The 20991-nt window shown below is 34.9% G+C and overlaps 1 protein-coding gene across 1 annotated transcript in view; it reads right to left on the reverse strand.

Annotated features, from left to right (window-relative positions):
* Positions 1 to 314: 314 nt before the first annotated feature.
* ZNF804B (zinc finger protein 804B) overlaps positions 315 to 20991 on the reverse strand; it is a gene marked incomplete at its 3' end in the record, with an annotated part of 529013 nt that continues 508336 nt past the window's right edge. The window contains exons 3-4 of the mRNA XM_079151656.1: positions 10571 to 10701; positions 315 to 3933 (exon numbers count right to left, since the gene is read on the reverse strand). Of these exons, the coding sequence (XP_079007782.1) occupies positions 315 to 3933; positions 10571 to 10701 (3750 nt within the window). The remainder of the gene's footprint in view (positions 3934 to 10570; positions 10702 to 20991) is intronic.

Consider the following 20991-nt stretch of genomic DNA (forward strand, 5'->3'; position numbering starts at 1 on the left):
ATCCTTAAAATTATTTTAAATTTGCCCTATTATTTTTGTCAGTTAAAAGAAATTCTTAAAATGCTCCTGTTTTAATATTGAAAATTTAGTCTCTCCATATATACATGTGTGTGTGTATATGTGTGTATGTGTGTGTGTCACATTTTGAATTGGCACCAATATTTTAAATCTTATAACAACCAGAACACTTTAAATGTATCATTTTGTAGGTAGTGACGATTCATTTGCTTTCTCCACAAACAAAGCATTAATTCCTATTTGTTCAAGTGTGCTGACATATTTAAGGCCTCTTTCCCTCGGTTGAACTGTTGCATCTAGCCAGAGCAAGAATGATGGCAAAGATCTTGACCTTGGAACACTGGTTGGATCAATGGATTCAAGTGGATGATTGAAGTTGTGGCTGGATTTAAGTGGGGGCCAAACAATGTGGGGATAAATGCTGCAGGGGGCAGGGGCTGAAGTGCTATGTGAGATGGGTGAAAAGGGGCAGCTGTGACTAAATGCAGGGGGTGACTTGCTAAGAAAGTGGGGTGTGCAGGGATAATGGTTGGAGCCAGAGTTGAGAATGAGATAGGAGTAAAGTGTGACTGTGAAAGAGGATGCAGATGAGCTATAGGGAGGGGACCGCTATGGGAACTGAGGGACGCAGACACAGCGAAATGCTGCAGGAACGTGTGGTGGATGGTGGTGATGGAAGTGTGCTGGTGGACTGGAACCGTCTGTACAGCTGGGGCCGGAGAGAAGGCATTGGGCCCTGGAGCAGGCAAAACTCGAAGGTGCTTTGACAGGAGCTGTTTCTGCATATGCTGCTGGGCTTGCAGCTGTAGAAGCTTGTATTTATCTATTTCATCAGGAGAAAATGTTATGGGCTGTTGAATTAAAGGGGGGGAGAGAGATTTATGACACACTTCTAATTCATCTTCCACTCTGTCATGTTTCTGCAAAGTTCTGTCATAGTAAGTGTTTATGTTCCCCTCTACATGATTCATATGCATGCTTACATCCTGTACATCTAGATTTATTTGGTCCTCTTTGGTCTCTGTTGAATCACTTATACCAGTATATCTATTAGACAGAAAAGCACCAGGGAAATCGTTTGGTACTGGATCACAGTTTGGAATAAAAGGTTGGACCTCGCTAATTAAAGATTTTGATTGTTCTTTTGTTGTTGGGTTCTTTTTTCTGTTTAGTGACTGAGAATCTGCTACGACATGAATTATACCTCTAGTTAGATGGTTATCACAATCACTGTCTGCAAAAACAGTAAAATTATTTGTCTGTGAACCTTTGACTTTGTCTTTCTCACTTGTCCTTTGTACTGCATTGCCTTCTTCATTTCTTCTCTTTTTTGTGTACTGTCTTTTTCCAGACAAAGGCAAGGTCCGTCTGTTACAGTCTGGTGGCACAAGTTGAATTGTGCACTGGATTTGTGAATGAGGCTGTGATTCATTTTTCCAGTTGTTTGAAGAAACTTCAAAGTTTGCTGGTTGTTCCTGACACCTCTTGGCCTGTACTCTTTCTAAAAGGCCTTTGGCTGTCAGGGGGCTCCTCTCTCCTTCTCTAATGTTTGACTCTGTGATTTCTGAAGGGCCACTGGAGCAGTTTCTTAGAAGGTAGCTGACAGTCTCCGAGTCACACTGCCCATGCTTGACTTTTCCCAGATCACAAATGTGAGAACTGTCCAAAGACCCTTGACTCCTCTTGTTTTTATTTAAGCAACAAATTCTCTCTCTTGAGTAAGATCCAAATCCATTGTGCTGAAGTTCCTGGCAATTAGTTGGGTTTTCACTGTCTCTAGCACAAGAAACCTGTGAGCTAGACTCACAATGAATGATTCTTCTGGATTTTGGCCCTGAAAATTGTTGATTTTTACCTAGTTTATACTTCTCTCGGCAGTGACAATGTCTATGCTTGGAGTATTTTTTATTCTTAAATGATTCCCATGATTTACAGTTCCTGTCTCTCTGTGTTTCTGACTGCAGGCAGTTGCTCTTTGTTATTTCACCAGACCAGTAGAGGCAATTGTGCCTTTTGTGTCTCCATCTGTGCCTTTCAACTGAGCTGTGTTCTCTTTTACAAAAGTAGAGCAAATTACCACTGCTGTTACCATTGGGTCTGTGACTTGAACAAATGCTTCTCAAGCTGGGCATGCTGTTAAGAGATGTGTCCAAAGGGCTAGAATGTCCATTCAGAGATGACTTTGTAGAACATCTCTTATAACTTTGGTTTCCACATCCAGAAGCACTGCTAGTTGTGTTGATACTGTTGCTATCCAGAATCACACTGAAGTCTTTCCCATATTCACTGTGACTCCCTACTATGTAAGGACTAGAATTCCAGGTGAATTGGTTTTCATCTTCTAATTCTGAATGACGATCACAGGAAATTAATTTATGCTTTTTAGTCCTAGAGATGTGGGGAGGACAGGCTAGACCTTCATTTGCATCATTAATAACTACTCTCCCACAATTTTGCCAATGGGTCCTTGAAGTTTCCTCAAGTTCATTATCACTGTTATTATTATTGTTGTTGTTTTCTACACAATCCTTTAGAGACATATCAAGGTAAGCAGGCACTTCAGAACTTTTCAATTTCAAATTACTTGCACTAAGAGTATTATCACTCTTATTTGGTTCTGAATCATTGTAGCCCAAATTATATTTTCTCTGGAAATTTTCCCAATCAGGATTAGCTATCATCATCTTTGGTTTCAGAGATCGATTATCTTCTAGAATCAATTTTTGTTCATCTTTGATTAAACCTGAGACTTGGCTCTCTATTTTTGTCTTCATTTCCAAGGACTCCTTACCCAATTTTGTTTTCAAATCCTGTGGATTATGGCCATCCTGTGTGTTCCGAGAAAGTTTAAAATCAAAATATAATGGGTTGCAGCCATAAGATATGCAGGGCTCTGTTTTTGTAAAGAGCAGAAGTTCCACAGGCCATTGGAGAGTGGTGTGGCCATCTCTGCTTTGCACACGGAGGAAAGGTAATCGTTTGGATGTCACGTCATGCGGATATCCCTCTTTCAGAAGTCTCTGCATATTTTTGCTGAGTCTTTCTGTTTCTTCTAAAGATTTGTCTCGGTTCTGTATTCTGGAATTGGGATTCGAACACAGCGTATTCTTTTGTTCACTTGTCTCTGGTGATGAAAACTTATCCAGACATCTGAATATCCTGGCATTACTGTGCTCATAAATGTTTGGTGGGCTGGAGGAAGCAATTGCTTGGCATGGGTAATTAATGCAGTTTTCGAAAGTGTTCTTCAATGAATTTCTAGTTCCTTTCTCTCTGCTGGAAGGAGGAAAATCCACATCTGAAAGACTAACATTAGGTTTGGAGAAAGAAGCCTGAATGTCAACTGAATTTCCTCTTGTCTCATCAATGGAGTCATTTTTCTCCTGCAAAATTTTAGAGCTCACGGGGAAGGTGTTGTGTAAAACACTCTCCAGATGGCTTGGTGAGATGTGTGCTTCTTTTTCCTTAGTTAGGTGTGTTTCCTCTTTTGCAAACCTACAGCACTTGCATTTCTCCATCATTTGTTTTGCTTTATAGGCTGGTGACTTGTTGCAGTCGTGGCTTTCTTCTGTGTTCTCACTGAAAACTGATGCGGAAGATTCTAATTTTAGATGCACTTTTTTTGAAAACGAAAACGATACTCCTGTCCTGTGATTTGTATTACTGAGATCTGAAGATGTTTGTGGTATCCGATTTCCAAACAAATAACGCCTGTCGGATTGTAACTGGTGTCGATTTGACATGCTAAACCGCTGTTTATCAGAGGCACTTCTGGGGAGATTCTTTCCCTTTAGGAGAAGCGCACTCTTCATGCATGATACCTTTCTCCCATTCTTAACTGGGAAAATTCCCTGCTGGATTTGCTTTTCTATGGCCATCCTGGGGGCTTTGAATGCTGGTCCACTTCCAGAAACACTGTAAATACAATAAATATTTAAATGATTAAGACATTAGATTTGGAATTGTAGCTATATGCGAACATTTCATAGTGTTTCTATGATAAAAGATTACACCACTTATAAGCTAACTACATCTTTCGTAATATAACCATTTATCATGCTTGTAGAAATCAGTGTAACAGTTCTATACTGGCTATTTCTAAATTGCTTTATTAAGTATAGTATTTTAAAATTAGTAAAAGGCAATAGCAACTCAATATCTTACACTAGCACTGCAAAAGAAAATATGTCGTTGTGTTTCCAAAATAATATACGTCCTCTAGAATTTATTGACTTTTTGGAATACAGGTTTAAAATAATTTGTCCCTTCAATGTTCTATCTATAAACATTCTGCTGCAAACAAGGTTTTATTGGTGGAGGGGAAAATGTGGATCATAACAGTTAACTAATTGTTTGCCCTGGTCTGAATTTCTTTTCCTTTATCTTTTTCCATGTGCTTGGAAATGTTACCAGAGATTGTGGTGTGCTCTCAGCTCATGGGCTCTTGCATAAGATAATTTCAGGCAAGACATAAGACTTAGTGAAAAATACAGAAAAATTTATTACAGGGAAAGGAGAAATGATAAAAGACAATCTCAAGAGAGTTGAACCCCTCAGACAGGAAAGTGATGTGCACCCCTTTGTTTCCCAGTTTTGTTGGGGGTTTTAAGGAACTTTCTAGAGAGCCCTGCCCACCAGATACCACCTCTCAACTTTTTGACTGACAATTGGATTCCATCACAAGGTTTTTTTTTTTTTTTTTTTTTTTTTTTTTTTTTTTTTTTTTTTTTATCAGATTTTTAAGTCTCTGCTGCACATGGTCTTACCCACAGCTACCTGAGATGGAAAACCACTGGGGGCTGGAAGGAGGATTTTATCATCATAATGACATCATGAAGATTAAAAGGTAACTCTGGATCACCTTAGCCTATTCAACTGGGATTTTTATCGGAACTTGCTTTTCTACAGATTCTATGGCCAGTTAGCTTTGCTTTTAATTATCTTGTCTTCCTGAGTCCTGGAATCTTTGACCTGTATAAAAATCATAGAAGTTCCCCCTTCCACGCATTCTTATTGACAGGCAGCCCTTACAGTAGTTTTCCAGGTTATTTGCTGAGGATCATAACATTTCCTATTGATTTAAGCCAGGGTAGGTCCAGAGTGACCCTAGGTAAATTGCTTTTTTTTAAAACAGCATGTAAGGTGGGAGATGGCAGCACAGTATCCTCTTAACTTATTGTTCCTACTGTTCATGTCTAGCTGCTACCTATCAGAAACACCTGATTGTTTTTATCTATTTTGGATTTTTATTACATTTTTACCTAGCCATTTGTATGCAGAATGTAAATTATTAAAATAACTTGTCTTTGAAACATGAAACACTTGAATGTTATTTGAATATTCTTTCGAGAAGTACTCTGTCCTTATCTGAAAACTTCTTTATTGTTGTCTTCACCCATGACTATTTGATCAATCAGCATAGAGGTCTATAGTCACATTCTTTTGTTCACTAAATTTTATGTATTTTGCTTCATTGTCTTTATATGTTAATATTATATGTTTAATATTACAGGCATTTTAAAAATTAACCATTATTTTATAATGGATCAACTTATGCATTGGTACAATTTTATAATTTTTGTATTTATATAAAATACTTTTATTATAATTGTTAATATATGTCATATATATTCTTTAGGTTATTTATATTTAGCAGAACACAGAAAAAAGCTACAGAATGATTTCTTTTGGTTAATTTTTACCTATTCCTTGGGTACTTTCAGTTTAACTTTATTCTATGGTGTCTCTAGTTATTATTTTATTCTTGTCCTTATTTCTTGTACTGGAGATTTTGTTAATATTATTGACTTTCCTGAATATATCCTTTAGGTCTTATTTTTTATTTCAGTATTGTTCTGCTTTTTTTGCTCTCATTCAGGAAGAATTTCTCATATTTAATTTCGATTTGACTAACTCTGTTTCTTAAAATATTACAATCTGTTGTTTACTATGTCCATATGGATTTTAACTTACAAACAATAATTTTAGTCACCATTTAGTTTTCAATGATTTCAGATGTTGTCTCTTCTCATGAATTAATGATTATAGCTTTAGAGTTACATTGGTTCCCCTGAATCTTGTAGAAAATTAAATTTTGAAATTTTCTAAGACTGAATTCTGTTCCTTATAGTGATTGTTTTCACAATAAAAACTATCTTCTTATTCATTACAATAATCTCCTTTTTTTGAATCTCTTCATGCTCTCTAGAAAGATGATTTTAGGCATACTTTACATGAGAAATTTAGAGGAACATTCTAAGACCCTGTATGAGTTATTTAATATTTTTTTCCAGCATATAAATAAAAATAGAAAGCACAGAGGTTTACTGTAGTGTTACTGGCCTTTGAAAACACCTGTAGCCTGGGGATACATGTGAAGTAAGAACAAGGGACAAGCAGTTGATATAGATAGATGATTGGGTCAGTTGGGAAGATTGGGGTGGTTAGAAAAGAAAGGAAATAAAATGCTAATGCCTTAAGACACTTTCTCTCCTCAGCACCTGTTGCCAAGGTTACCTGCCTCTAGGTAACTGCTCCTCCCAACAAGGAATTGTTACCTCCTGCTATGGCAGGAAGGGACACTCCTGGAAGGCTTCTTTCCCAACTCTTGATCACATAAACAAGATAAGGGAAGGAGGGGACAGGAGATGAAAGGATAAAAGGGGCAGGACATCCTCTCCCGCAGAAACTAGCTCTGGACTCCCCCCTAAGTCTGTCTCTATTCTATCCTTTAAATAAAACTTCTTTTCTGCCCTTGCCTCAGTGTTTCTTGGGTGTCTTTGACACCCCTGAAACAGGACTCTGATCAGATTGGATTCTCAACACCAGTATCAGAAGGTTAAGGTTCAGAAAGAGCTATAGCCCTGAACTTTATCTTGGTCCCAGAGACTCTTTTCCACATTTGTCAGTCACCCATTGGCTTAAGAATTACGCTTCTGAATTAAGTCACCTTCTACAGGAATTTAAGTCAGTCTGATATTATTGGTACTCTACTCAGTAGAAATTAGCCTAGAATATCATTTTTCTTTCCTGGATCCCATTATGATACAGACACTTTAGTTCTTCTCTTCTATATTGTAAATACATACTTTGCTTAATAATATATTTTCTTATTATCCTAGCAACGTTTTGTGTGTCTTCTTGCTTTGATATATGTTAATCTAAATGTTCTTTCCTGAATAGCTGTTTTATTTTACTGTTTCTCTCTCCAAAGTGCAAGCTTCTTCCTCTTACACGCTTTTAAATATTTTTAAACCTCTTTCTTTTGTTGTTGTTGTTGTTGTTATGCTTTAGATTCTGGTCCCTAATTCTTGTTTTCATTTTATAATCCAATCTGCAGTTATGATTATAGATTTTTGACAAGTTTTCACATTTTATCTTCATTGTTAATCTATTATACACCTCATTTTCATGTTCTTAACTTTTTATCTTGTTGCTTTATAAGCTTTTATTTTCTTTATCTTAAATCTAATTTATTTTTATTATTTTGAAAAATCCTAATTTTCTACCCTTGTAGTGTTTTAAATTCTATTATTCTAATACAAGTTTATGTATTGTAATATTATTAAAACTTTAATTTTTCCAGTTTTATTGAAGTATACTTAAATAAAAATTGTACTTATTCCAGGTGTCTGACATGATGATTAGATATATGTATCCATTGTGAAATTTTTATCACAATGAAATTAATTGACATCCATTATCATGTACAATTACCATGGTATAGATGTGGTGGAGTTAGGATCCACTATCTCTACAAATTTCAAGTAAACAATACAGTATTATTAACTATAGTTACCATACTCCACATCGGAAAGCTTGTGTGCTTTAACTAAGCCCTCCCCATTTCCCTTATCCTCTAGGCTCTAGCAACCATGCTCTGTAAAGCTTTGATTTTTCAGTTGTCTCCTCATTATTTTTTCATTCTCTTCTTTAGAGCTTCTTTGGTTTCTCTTTGTGTTTTTTAACCTCATTATTTTTATTTATAATAGCTAGTAAGAAGGCAACTATCGAGGCAATTCTTTAAATCTTATTAATGGATTATCCATCCTAATAGTTCCCTCATAATTCTAATACTAAGCACTTTAACAAATGTACAGTTTAGTTCTCTTCTGTACAAACAGTATATTTTCCAAATAGGAAATAAAACTTATTAAAACAACATGATTTCTTTAGGGGTTTTATTTCCCAATGTCCCATATTATCCAATTCTTATATAAGGAACTTCATATTCTCAGAATCAACAGTACTAAAATTTTTAAATGTTGCAAAAATCTTCATATCAAGGTGTACTGTTCGTAGAATTAAACACCTACTGCAAGTTTAGACACAAAGTGTGAATTTCCGTCTCTCTATACAATATCTAGTTTTTCTGAGGATCCTGGTTGAATGGATGACATGGCAGAAGTTGACTGCCCTCTGCACAACCCATTACCAGTTTTCCGCCATCATGTGCCATCAATCAGATCCAAATATTCTTACTGTCAGTAAGTTTGCCTCTCCTCCCCCTGGATTCATAGGACAATTTTGTTATCTGGATCATCTTACTCAGAAGCCACTATTATGAGAATAAAGGACAAAGAAGAGTTGTCTAGGAGAAGGGCAATATAAATGATGTTTTTATTTTCATTTTTAACTTTGATTTGTTAATTAAGCTACCAAAATGAAAATATTTAATAATTTTGTTAAAGGATTTCCCTTAGTTCATGAAATTGTTTAGGATAGAGTAATTGGCTAGAGGGGAGGTAATAAATAGTAGAAAACAAAGAACGATCTTCCTGGTTTCAAATCCTGTATTTAGAAGTTTCAACCTCTTTTTCCTAATAGTATGAACACCTTGCCACGTACAGAACCTGCCTGCTCTACAGAGGATACCAACTCACATGTGCTTAGACTTGTGTTTGTAGTAGATGAGGTTTCCAGAAGGACACCTGAAACTTAATAGAGTACATCTTTTAATTTGGAGTACCTTAATGGGTAGCTTGGGCAAACTTAGAAATTGAAATAATACATGACTATTATTATCATTAACATCAACCATAGACATCCTCATCCTACCTCCATCATCACCATCCGTCATCAGGGCTTCTTTGAGCCTTTATTTTTCCCAGAGCAAACTATAAGTGTGAGTAGAAATGTGGGAGTGTGACATCTTTCATAGTAGCAAAACAACCAAAATTATGTTTGTTAAGGCTACTGAGACTTACAGCACTGCCAGGCAAATCTGAACTGACCTGAGAAGATTGATAGGAAGGATGTTTTTCTATGACGGGGCTTGCTCCATTTTTTATGATACAATTTACTGCATCTCAGATTAACCATGCAGCCATTGGCATCTTCCCTGGACCTTTTCCTGTCTCCTACCATTACCTACCAAGAAGCATGTGACTTGTTCTTCTAAGTCCTGTTTTCACAAAGATAGTCTGATACCTCATTGACAAAATGCTTGAATATCACAAATAACATGTAAGTTCCTCATATTGTCTGGTTAAAAAATCCCAGCACCAAATGAGTTTTTTGTCTCTATTTTTATAGGGGACCTCAGTGCCTCATTTTTGTATTAACCTCATTTCTGGATACATGTTGTACTTTTATTTATTTTTTCTTTATACTAAATTTCTCATTTATTTTTAATCTGATTATATATTAGGCTTTTCATAAAGTTAATTAAATTACTCTGAGTTATAAATATATGAATATATGTAAGCTGAATATTATTTTCATTCACAATTGGTCCTAAAAAAATAAATATTGCCTTAGAATCACATTTGAAGTCTAATATTTTGTGGTATTATAATTAAGCCACTCACTCTTGTTATTGTATATTGTTTTCCTTTTAAACAACAGGGGTTTAAATTTTGGTACAGAGTTATAAATTTCACAATTCACCAGGCTGCTGTCAACTATATTAATTAGCTACATTAGTGTTATATATTATGATTCATATGATTCACACAAACCACAATCTACTAATTTAATTGCATTCCAGGTAACAACTTTGAAACATTCAGTGGTTCCAAGCTTTTGTAAAATGGCTGTTTTCCAGCTACAGAAATGTATTAGTGTAATGCTTGTTATAATTATCAATTTAAATGGCACTCTGTGGTGAATTTAACTGCATTAATTACATCTTGTTTGTCAGCCAATGACAGTGTCATGTATTCTAGATTCAGGTGTACACAGGGGAATGTATGGGAGATTTACTTCTCCCAGAAAAGATGCATTCTTATTTATGGATTTTAAAATTATCATTATAAAACTTACATTACTGAGGAACTATGGTCAGCTCATTTGAATCAACTTGGTAAAATAAATACTAGTATATTAGACTCACTCTTGGATCATTTCACTTAAGAGTACATTGGAAAGGAAAAAAAATCAGATCACAAAAGTAATTAATTAATAAGCCTTTAACTATTGGAAATATTGGTCCTCAGACATAACAGTTGAACCAAGTAGATCTTTTGTAGAGTGAACCAAGTAGATTTTTCATTAGGATTTCCCCATAGGCTAAAGGGAACTCTGAGGCATCTTAGATCCTTCTAATTCTCACCATTCAGACTGCTGCCGTAACTCAGCCAGCTGATGAAGCCGTTTAAGTGCTTTTTCTTGTTTCTTCTCATCTTTCCATGACTTGGAAGCCACATTTCGAGCAAATTCCCGCTGCTTTAGTTCTTTCAGTCTCTGTAGAAAAGGAAGAAAAACAGATAGGTATACCATAAATAAGTAATAGATTCTTTTCAGTCCACAAGTCTCCTTATTAAACCTTGTCCTGAGTGCAGAGGTGACTTTCAGGACAGGGAGAGTGAAAGCATCTCCATCTCTGCTCGAGATAAAATCAGTAGATAAATGTAGTTGTCGACTCGGTTATTTTTCAAAGCTTGTCAGACTCGCTGCAGAAATGTGCTGCTAGCTGGGCCCCAGTCCTTGCTGAGATCACCCTGGCTACACAACTACAACCATCTGTGTGCCTGTAAAAACACAAGTGGGGCAAACGTGCGAGATATGAAGGGGTGTGAAGGAGGAGGAGGTTATAGAATGTGCTTTCCTCCACTCACCTGCCCCAGCTCCTCACCTGTAAAGAAGAAGCTCATTAAATTCAATGGGTGGAAAGAACTTTCTTCAATCCGTTGTTTCTGTTACCATGAAATGTTTAGCTTAAAGTTCTAAATGGGATTTTAATTCACTTTTTAGGAGATATGTATCAAATGCAGACTTCTACATTGTATCCAGGATGAGAAAAATGGGTCAGGGATTTAAAGCCTCAGGATAGAGGCTTGGCCTTGCTTTATTTAAATTAACCTACACTTCTTTTAATTAATCTTTCCTCTAAAACAATTGAGTTATGTGTAGAATGGATGCTGGCCAATACCTGTTTGGATTTCAACTTTAGAATCTGCCACTAAGCACACTTAATGATATTGAATGAATTGAGAAATCGCTACAATCAAATAAGCACCTTTACGTTTGGGGATTAATCCTGAATGGAGAGTGCATTTGAAGATTAGTGTCTCTTAACATATACAATGTGATTTTAAACAGTCTAAAATTTGTATCTGTTTAATCTACTTTGAGTTCCCAAGTCAGGTATGATATAGGATGTCCCCCAGGTATGAAAAAAACAGCAAAACTATCAATATCACTGAAGCAGACTGTTCTTCTGTTAGAGCAACGACCAAAATCTTTAATGATCATTAGCTTCTTTCTTGAAAGGGAACATGCTCATGCGAGATGGTGGTCAGATAGCTACATTTAAGTTAATTATCTGAAGAATGGGGCAGACCAGCTTCACAGAGAGAATATTCTGAGTACAAAGAACAAGAGTGACACAGAACTACAAATAACCACAAGGAGTATGGTGCAGTCAACTCCATTTTTAAACTAAATACTTTGGCTTTTTCTAAAAACAGAAAATTCCAAGAAATGAAATTATGCCCTGTGTGCTATGAGAACAAAGTCATTCTCAAGAACTGATCAACAGCAGAGGATCTGAACATTGATAGGTAGTTAGCCTTGGAAGAAAGCAAGGCTTCTAAAATCCCCATTGGTCTTACTGTGCTAGTTGTACCCCCTCAGACTCCACATGCCATATCAGCTATTTACTGGAGTGGAGCCTTGTCTTATGAGCAAAGGCCTTTTAGAAATTGTCCTACACAATTTAGAAGCACACATAAAATGCAGTTTAGCTGTGTCAAAGAGAAAAGAGGGCTATTTTGAAGAACAGGAAAGGATTATGTATTTTTTATTTTGGTTACTAATAAATACAAAATGCTCTATATTTATTTAATGTTCATTATTACCAGCATATTCAACTTGCTCAATCTAGGAGAGGAAATTGATCCATTTGCTCACAATAATTGGTACTTGACATGTAGTTAGTTATTGGAATCTTCTTTGAAACTCTGGGGAACACACATTTCTTTCATTAGCTTTCAGATTTCAGAACTACTTTCATTTTTTAGCTGTAGAAATGATTGTATATTTGATTTCATTCACCCAACAAATGCTGGTAGTTTCTACCATGTTAATTCCTACTATTACTACTCTGGGGAACAGCAATATGCAAATCAAACATTTTCACTTCAAGGGAGACAAACAAGTAAAGAAATACTTTTTACAAGACAGTGTTTCTTTTTTAAAAAAAATTAAAATTTGTACTTTTTAGTTATACATGACAGAAAAGTATATTTAGACATATTAAGCATGCATGGAATATGTCTTATTCTAATTAGGATCCCATTCTTGTGGTTGTACATGATGTGGAGATTCACTATGGTGTATTCATGAACATAGGAAAGTTATGTCTGACTCATTCCACTGTCTTTCCTATTCCTACCGGTCTTCCCTTTACTTCCCTTTGTCTAATCCACTGAACTTCTATTCTCTCCTTCCCCTTGTTTGTTAGCATCCACATATAAGGGAGAACATTCGACCTTTGGTTTTGGGGGATTGGTTTATTTCACTTAGCATGATAGTTCCCAGATCCAGCCATTTACCAGAAAAAGTCATAAAGTCATTCCTTTTTATGACTGAGCAATCCTCAGTTGTTTCTTAATAGGGGTGCATGCAACATACTTTAGAAGAATATGGGAATAGTTAGGAGATTTGTTGTGTTGAAGGAGTAGTCAATGTTAAAATGTTTTGAAGGAACACAAACCCGGAAGAAGAGATTCTGATTAAAGGTATCTATTCAGATTTGCCTCCATCAGTTGTGACTGCTCATGTTTGCATGTAGAAAACTCTCACACTCTGCCTTGTGTTTTCAGTGTGGTAATCAGTGTATGTGGGTGAAGAAACTACTGCAGGTCAGGAAAATAACCACCTAAAACAATTAAAGGAAAAAGTTCCTGGCATCCATATTAGGCCAAAAATAAAGCTGATTTTTACCAACAAAACTAGAAAACCTCATAGAATGTTCAGCAGAGAATTCAGTGAAATTTACTTCAGTAGAGAACAACTAGCTATTATTGAGCACTACTTTGGAGGTAACTAAGAAATCATAAAAGCAAGAAAAAAGAAACTGATTTCAAGTAACTTAGAATCACAGAACCAAACTCTAGGATATTTATAGCAATGAAAAAAAAAAAAAAAAAAAAAAAAAAAAAAAAGTGAGAATACAATGGAGAAATATCTTTAAATTTCTGAGGAAAAAAATATCAAAATTCTACACCATGTGAAATCATCTTTTAAAAAAGAAAGTGAAATAAAGATGTTTTCAAACATGAAAAAGTTGAAAGAATTCATCTCCTGAAATAGGCACAATAGGAAATGTTAATGGATGTCATCAGGCAAAAGGAAAAAAAAAACAAGTATATATGTGGGCGCTAAAGGATGAACAGCAGAAAAAAGAACAACTACAGAGAAAAATGCATCATATGTATTTATCATTTTTTCAATATATTTATATTGTTTAAACAAAAAGATGAACTATATATTTTGAGGCTTGCAAAAAATTTATAAATAAAAACGAATGACAACAATAACACCAAGTCTGGAGGGGAGGAATAACAGTGCACTGTTAAAATACTCTTATACTATATATGAAGGTGTGTAATAATAATTGAAGGTAGACTGTGATAAATCATAGAAGTATACTATAAACCCAACAGCAACCATTAAAATGGCAAAACAAAGTATTTTAGGCAATAGGACAACAAATTGCACTTACTTTATGCAATTCAAAAGAAGGAAAAAAATTAAAAAGGAAGCTAGAACAGATAGGAGAATTATAAAATAAAAAGATAGTAATTTAAATCTAAACATATCAGTAACCAAATTAAATATAAATGTCCTATACACCTAAACTCAAAAGCAGAGCATCAATTGGATAAAAAGGTAAGCTCTTATACATAATGAAATACTGTTTAGTCATTAAAGTGTGAAATCTGGTTTATGCACCACATGGATAGAACTGGAGATTATTATGTTAAGTGAAATAATCCAGGCACAGAAAAACCACTAGGAACTGATTTCACTTAAACGTGGAATCCTAAGAGTTGGTCTCAGAAGTTGAAGGTAGAATGATGATTGCCAGGGAGAAGGGTGGATATGGTGAGAAAATGTCTGTCAAGGAGTACTAAGGCAGAGTTTGATAGAGCAAGAAGCTGGGGTGTGTAGCACAGTGTGGTGAACATAGATAACTTTAACATATATTAAAAAGCCAGAAAAGAGGATTCAAAAAGTCAGAATAAAGGATTTTGAAAGTTTGCACAGTAAAGAAATAGGCTAAATATTTGAGGAGATGGCTATCTTTAACCTGAGTTGAACATTGCACATGGGTGAATATCAAATTACATTGGGATCACATTAATATGAACAATTTTAATGATTTTATGTAGCAATTTAAAAGTTGTTTTTGTTTAAAAAAACAAGATTTAACCCTGTTAACTACAAAAACAAACTTGAAAAAAAAAAGACAAAAAGTTAAAAGAAAAGAATATTAAATACATACTATGCTAATACTGATCAAAAGAAAGCTAGAGGGTCTATATTACCATACAACAGAGTAGATTTTAGAGTAAAGATGGATTACCAAGAATAAGGATGATTATTTTATCATGATAATGAGGCAAATTAATCAAGATAACATAACATTGATAAATTTTTATGCATCTATTAACAGAACATTAAAATATACAAAGCAAAACTTGCTACAATGTAAGTAATGACTCCACATAATTGACAATAATCTTCAGTTTAAAGATAAACAACTTTGAAATAAAAACTTTAAGGGCATGCAATAGGTCCATTTTTACTGAGAACAGCTCATGGCATAGATACTTTATTAAAAAATTGGTACTTCACAATTTTAACTTCTTTATAAAGAATAGTGGGGGAAATATGTTATTGTGCAAAGCAGGTGGTGTAAAGCGAGTATGTTTTATCTTTTTACAATCTGCATAATTAGCAACAAAAGGGATAGTTAATAATAGAATGACATCTTACATTTCTTCTCCATTAACTAGAAAAGTAGAAGACAGGAAAGTAAAGAAAATTAACCAGCATAATTTTGATACAAAAATTTTGCATGTTTAAGTACATTTTTGCATCTATTAAAAGATTGTATCATTCTTTTCCCTTTACCTACTTATATGGTATATAACTTCTAATGATTTTATTATGTTAAACTTTGCATTCATAAGATTGATGCTGCTTGGACATGATTTATTATCATTTGCAAATATTTATGAATTTATTTGCTAAAATTTGTTATGGACTTTGCCTCTATGTTCATTAATGATATTGGACTGTATCATCTTTTATTGTGTCATTCTAGTACTGTTTTTGTCAATTCAGGAATGACTAGAACAGAATGCCCTAGGTTATAGTTTAACCAATATGTATTTCTATAATTTCTGGACTCTGTGAAGTCCCAAATCAGGGTGACTATCTTATTGTTACTGATTTCTAGTTTAATACTATTATGGAAAGGGGACTTACTCTGAATGCTGTCATTTCTTAGACAGTTGTTGGTATGTATTTTATAATGATACACCTTGAAAAATATACTATGTATACTTGGTAACAAAACATACTTATTCTACATCTTTTTTGAACTTCATATTTATAAATATCAATTATGTCAGGTTGGCTACCAGTTTTGTTTAAATCTTCTATTGCTTTGTACAATTGTTTGCCTGTTTTGTTGTTGCTGAGAGGAAGATATTAAATTTTGCACTTATGATTGTGATTTGAACACAGTTCTCTTTGTTTCTGTCAAATTTTAGTACATTATTTTTGAGTTTTGTTATTAGATACATATTAAAGAATTAAGAATTGTTATGTCTTCTTAAATAATTAACATTGTAAAAATATTAAGTACCCTAATGTATAACTGATAATATTATTTTTTGTGGGGTAAGTCTTTATGATGTGATATTTGTATGGTCTCACATATTTTCTATTGTTTAGTGTCAGCATGATATATCATTTTTTAATTTATTTCCTTTAAGCCAATTTTGTCTTTGAAATGCATTTCTTCTAAAAGTCACTTATTTGAATGTTGAGTTTTTATCTGTTTTGTTTTTTTCCTTTTAACAAAAAGGTGTATAATTTGTGTTGAGTGCAATTATTTGTTCATATTTAAAAATATTTTCTTTTTTGTTGCATGTACTCTTTTTACTATTTTCTACTTGTCCTGAATTCTTTTCAGTAAGTATTTATAGGATGTCATTTTTTTTCTCTTAGAGTTATTATTCAGTTTTGTCTACTTATGTTGTTTTCATGGTTGTGCTAGAAAGCAAAATATGCATTTCTAATTTATCATCATTTATGTTTAATAATCCATAACAATCAAATTAAAATAATAATTGTATTATATTTTCATGTAGTTATTGTTTGAATGTGAGGAGTCCCCCAACCGTTCCTGTGTTAATGCAGGGATGTTCAGAGGTAAAACGATTGGACTGTGAGAGCCTTACCCTAATCAGTCTATCCTAGTTTGAAATCACTGCCTGGGTAGTAACTGGAGACAGGTACAGAGTGGCTAGAGGAGGTGGGCCACTGGAGGGGTGCCCTAGAAGGGCTATTCTTCCTGTGGCCCTTTCCTGTTCTTCTTTCTCTCTGGGCTTCCTGACCCCACCATGACTGAGCAGCTTTTCTCCACTGGGCAGTTTCCCCATGATGTGCAGCCTCATCTTGGGTCCAGAGCAATGGAGCCAGCCATCTATGGATGGAGACCTCTGATTCCATGAGCCAAAATAAACATTTTCTCTTCTAAGTTATTCTTATCAGGTCATAGCAATGCACAAAGTGACTAAAACATACCTTTTCACATATACTTTACTTCCATATAAATCTCACTTAATTTCTTAGCTTCTATTTTACTTGATACATCTAGAAATCACATTAAGAATTTAAAAAGAGAACTACCTGATAGATTTACCATTTCTGTAGCCATAACACAGAATCACTTTCTCTCAGTACTCTTATCCTAACCCAGAAGTAGATGGCTAATGTGTTGTACTTGGTAAAAAGGCCCAGAATATGTGCTTTGAAGGGGTTTGTCTCAATTTGTTTTTAGACTCATATAGGCTCTGTGGACCTGTGACTTGGATAGAAAAGGAGAGGGGTATCTTTCCCAATGCTCTTGTCTGCCAACAGTGGTAGAGCGCTGCCCCTTGGCCACCTGCGATGTTCCCTTGTATGAGGGACCTACAGTTCTACAGTTCCCTGAAGTATGAGTGATGTGTGTGTGTGTGTTTAACAATGTCCGTCTTCATTAAAAAAGACATTCACTATTGACAGTGAATGGCATGAAGATATCAGTATTCATGATAGAAAGAGGTTGAACAGGCCAAGGTTGTCTTTGTACGGATAAGATGTTTTATCTCACTTGTAACCATAACATTTTTTCCTTAAAAGGTACATTTTATATTTTTGTCTTTTCACTTGTATGATTATCATAAGTTGAAATAAAATAACTTATATAATCAAAAGAGAAAAACAATTGTCACTGCCTAGAAGATTATGCCCTGAGATTTATTTGTTGCCCTCTCCTCTCTCCATTACAATTAACTTACTCCCCGCCCCCAACCCCCAACCCCCAACCCCATCACAGTTTTGTGGAGTGGAGTTTACCAAATGATGGAGCTTGGTGAAAAGAGAAAGCTCTTATGCCAGTAGAAGTTGAATGAAAATACAAATAGGAGGAGAGGGCTACCCTTCTCTTTTAATCATTCTAAGTGGGGTTTACTAATACTGAATAGTATCCTTGATTAATCTCTGATCTAGGTCTTGACATTTCACATTGTTGCTAATCAAAACGTGATAGGGTTTTGTTGAATCTGCTAATGTTTCTCTTTAATGATCTTCTTTTTAGATGAGTTATTTTCTTGGCAGGGAAAATATGTAATCACTGGGGAATCAAGGTTGAAGGAGTTTTACACATTCTAAGAGTTGAATAATCATCCCTTCTCAAGTAGGTTCTGTTGGAGATGACAGTGCAAGCTATGGTCGATTGGAGCACAGCAGCTGAAGGTCTTGTAGGTGTGCTTGTGGTACTGAGAATCGAACCCAGTGCCTTTCACGTTGCCACAGAGCCACAACCCAGCCCTGCTTCTACTTCTTCAGCAGCTTTCTGATATGGCTCAGTTGTGACTTTTTAGAACTATGACCACCTCTCTCCAGTGTAGCCAGTTGCCCTTTGTAGAATGCATCCTGCCTCTTTATCACTTGGTCTTTTCTTCCCAGTTTCTTAGCTAGGTACTTTGCCTAAAAATCATCCTTCTCCTCACTGTGGTGCCTTCCCTCAAAGAACAGTGGTAGTCAACAGCTCACTGGCAACAGCCCTCTCCTGTTTTTTTTTTTTTTTTTTTTTTTTCTTTTCTTATATATTCATATGTCAGAGGGATTCACTCTCACTTCTCAACTTTTCTCAGAAGCAGACTACTTCATATTCATTGCAAAGTTTATACCATGAACATGTTTTCACACTTCCCCTTAGCAGCAGATGACCTCTGCCTCCTGGCAAAAGTATAATCCAGAGTGTAGGCAGCAGATGACATTTGTCTTGGACTCTGCAAGGTCTGCAATGCAGACTGAAGTTTGGTCCCTCCCACAGTGGTTAATAACCTTCTGCTCACTCTCAGGTAGAATCTCAAACAGGAATGTGTCTGGGATTCTTCTGCTTCATCCTTAGCTCCTGTACATCCAAGGTTCAGAGTTGGGTTTTCTCAACTCTCCTGAGCCTCCCTCCATATTAGCCTCTCTCTGTACTTTGCGAGGGATCTAAAGTGAAGGAAGTGTTTCCTGGCCCTTTTAAATGACCAGAATTTCTGCCTAAGCTCATGCAGAGTGCAGAACCTAGAAGGATTTATCTTGTGTTTGTTTCATCCTTCACCTTAGGTAAGCCTCTCTATCTGTACCACAAAGGGATCTTTTTCATGTCTTCTGCTGTTCTTGCAGTTCTGGTCATGAGCACTCAGTGAAGACCATATGGGTGGACAGGTGTACATTCACCTTGAGATAGGGTTTCTCCCATTTTGGTCAATGAGTAGTCTTTCATTTCATTAAGTTATATTGGAACCTCAGCTTTCTGAGGGCATTGACAAAATTTAGATTTTCTAAAATATCTAACTTGCTTCTGTGAGGGCAGGTGACATTTGTTGTAACTTTTCATGTCCTTGATAGAACACTCAGATTACGTATTTTAAGATTCCTTCTTTTACTTTTAAGCATCTGTTGATGTCCTATTTATTCTAAGGATCCTCAAAAGAAGGTGCTGATATAATTTGCAATAAATTATCCAGTATTACTATTTGTGGTAGGATAATTTCTGTATACACAATCTCTAAACCAGGCAATGTAAATATAAGGAAGGAATCTAAATGGTTAATTCTATGGAGAAAGGCCTTAATTAATGTTGATTCCATTATTTTCTTACTCAGTGAGCTCTCAATTAAAGTTATACACACACGTACACACAAATTTATGTATGCACTTAGAGAACTAAAATCTGATAGCAAGATAAATAGCCTACACTAGTTTATAGTTTATCCAACATAGTTTATAGTTTGACCATTTATAAGTTGGAATATTTTGAAACCTCTTTATGTAGTAAGGGTCAAGTCTCAAACTGACCCTTTACTACATAAGGGATTAAACCATATCTTGTCCTTCTGTGAATAAAATCAATCAAAGATTCAATAGAGCCCACTTTTTAGTTATAAGGGAAATCAAGTATTATCATAATACTCTTTTTAAGTTGTTCAAAAGCATCTTTCATAAATTTGATCAAAGCTGACATCTGAAAATTGTTTAATTTTGATATGCTTTATGATAAAAGGAACATTTATACGTTAGGTCATAGAATTTACTGATTACCATTTCCTTATCAGAATCTGTTGACACTGTGAATTAAATATGAAGGTGATGAGGTTCAGAGATAGTGGTAAATTTAAAGATATTAAGAGTGAAAATAAATATTAAGATTCTATTAAAGTATGCCACATCAGTATGTTAGGAATACACATTACTTTTATACTCCTCTTCATATATTAATTTTGTTAGCACCTATCCATAACCATCTATGACAGAATGCAGACTCACTGATTATGGACATCTCAATGAGTATGAAGAATGATGGAAATTAAGATGAAGGATCATGTTTAGTTTTGTTTAGAAAACATTACAAAATTTGTTAGCAGTACACAATTACACACACATACACATAATTGTACAGAGAACTTTTTAGTCTATTTTTAAATAATTCCTAAAGTACAGATAATAAATACAATTTAGTGAATTACCTCAGGAATTTTAGTGTTTGCTCAAGACAAATAAACTATATTTATATAGTGCATATTTTCTTCAGTGATGATCAGAACCTGATTAATTTCCCAAATTGATATAATTCTGCCATTGCATGGTCAATTAGGAACTTGACATGGAGAGTAAAGATTTGCTTGATGTTTGTATTTAGAGCCCTGTCTCTATTCAGACACTTTTCAGTAGTGACACATTTAATATGCTGAT

This window comes from Sciurus vulgaris (assembly GCF_902686455.1).
Source record: "Sciurus vulgaris genome assembly, chromosome: 8".
NCBI classification, from domain to species: Eukaryota; Metazoa; Chordata; class Mammalia; order Rodentia; family Sciuridae; genus Sciurus; species Sciurus vulgaris.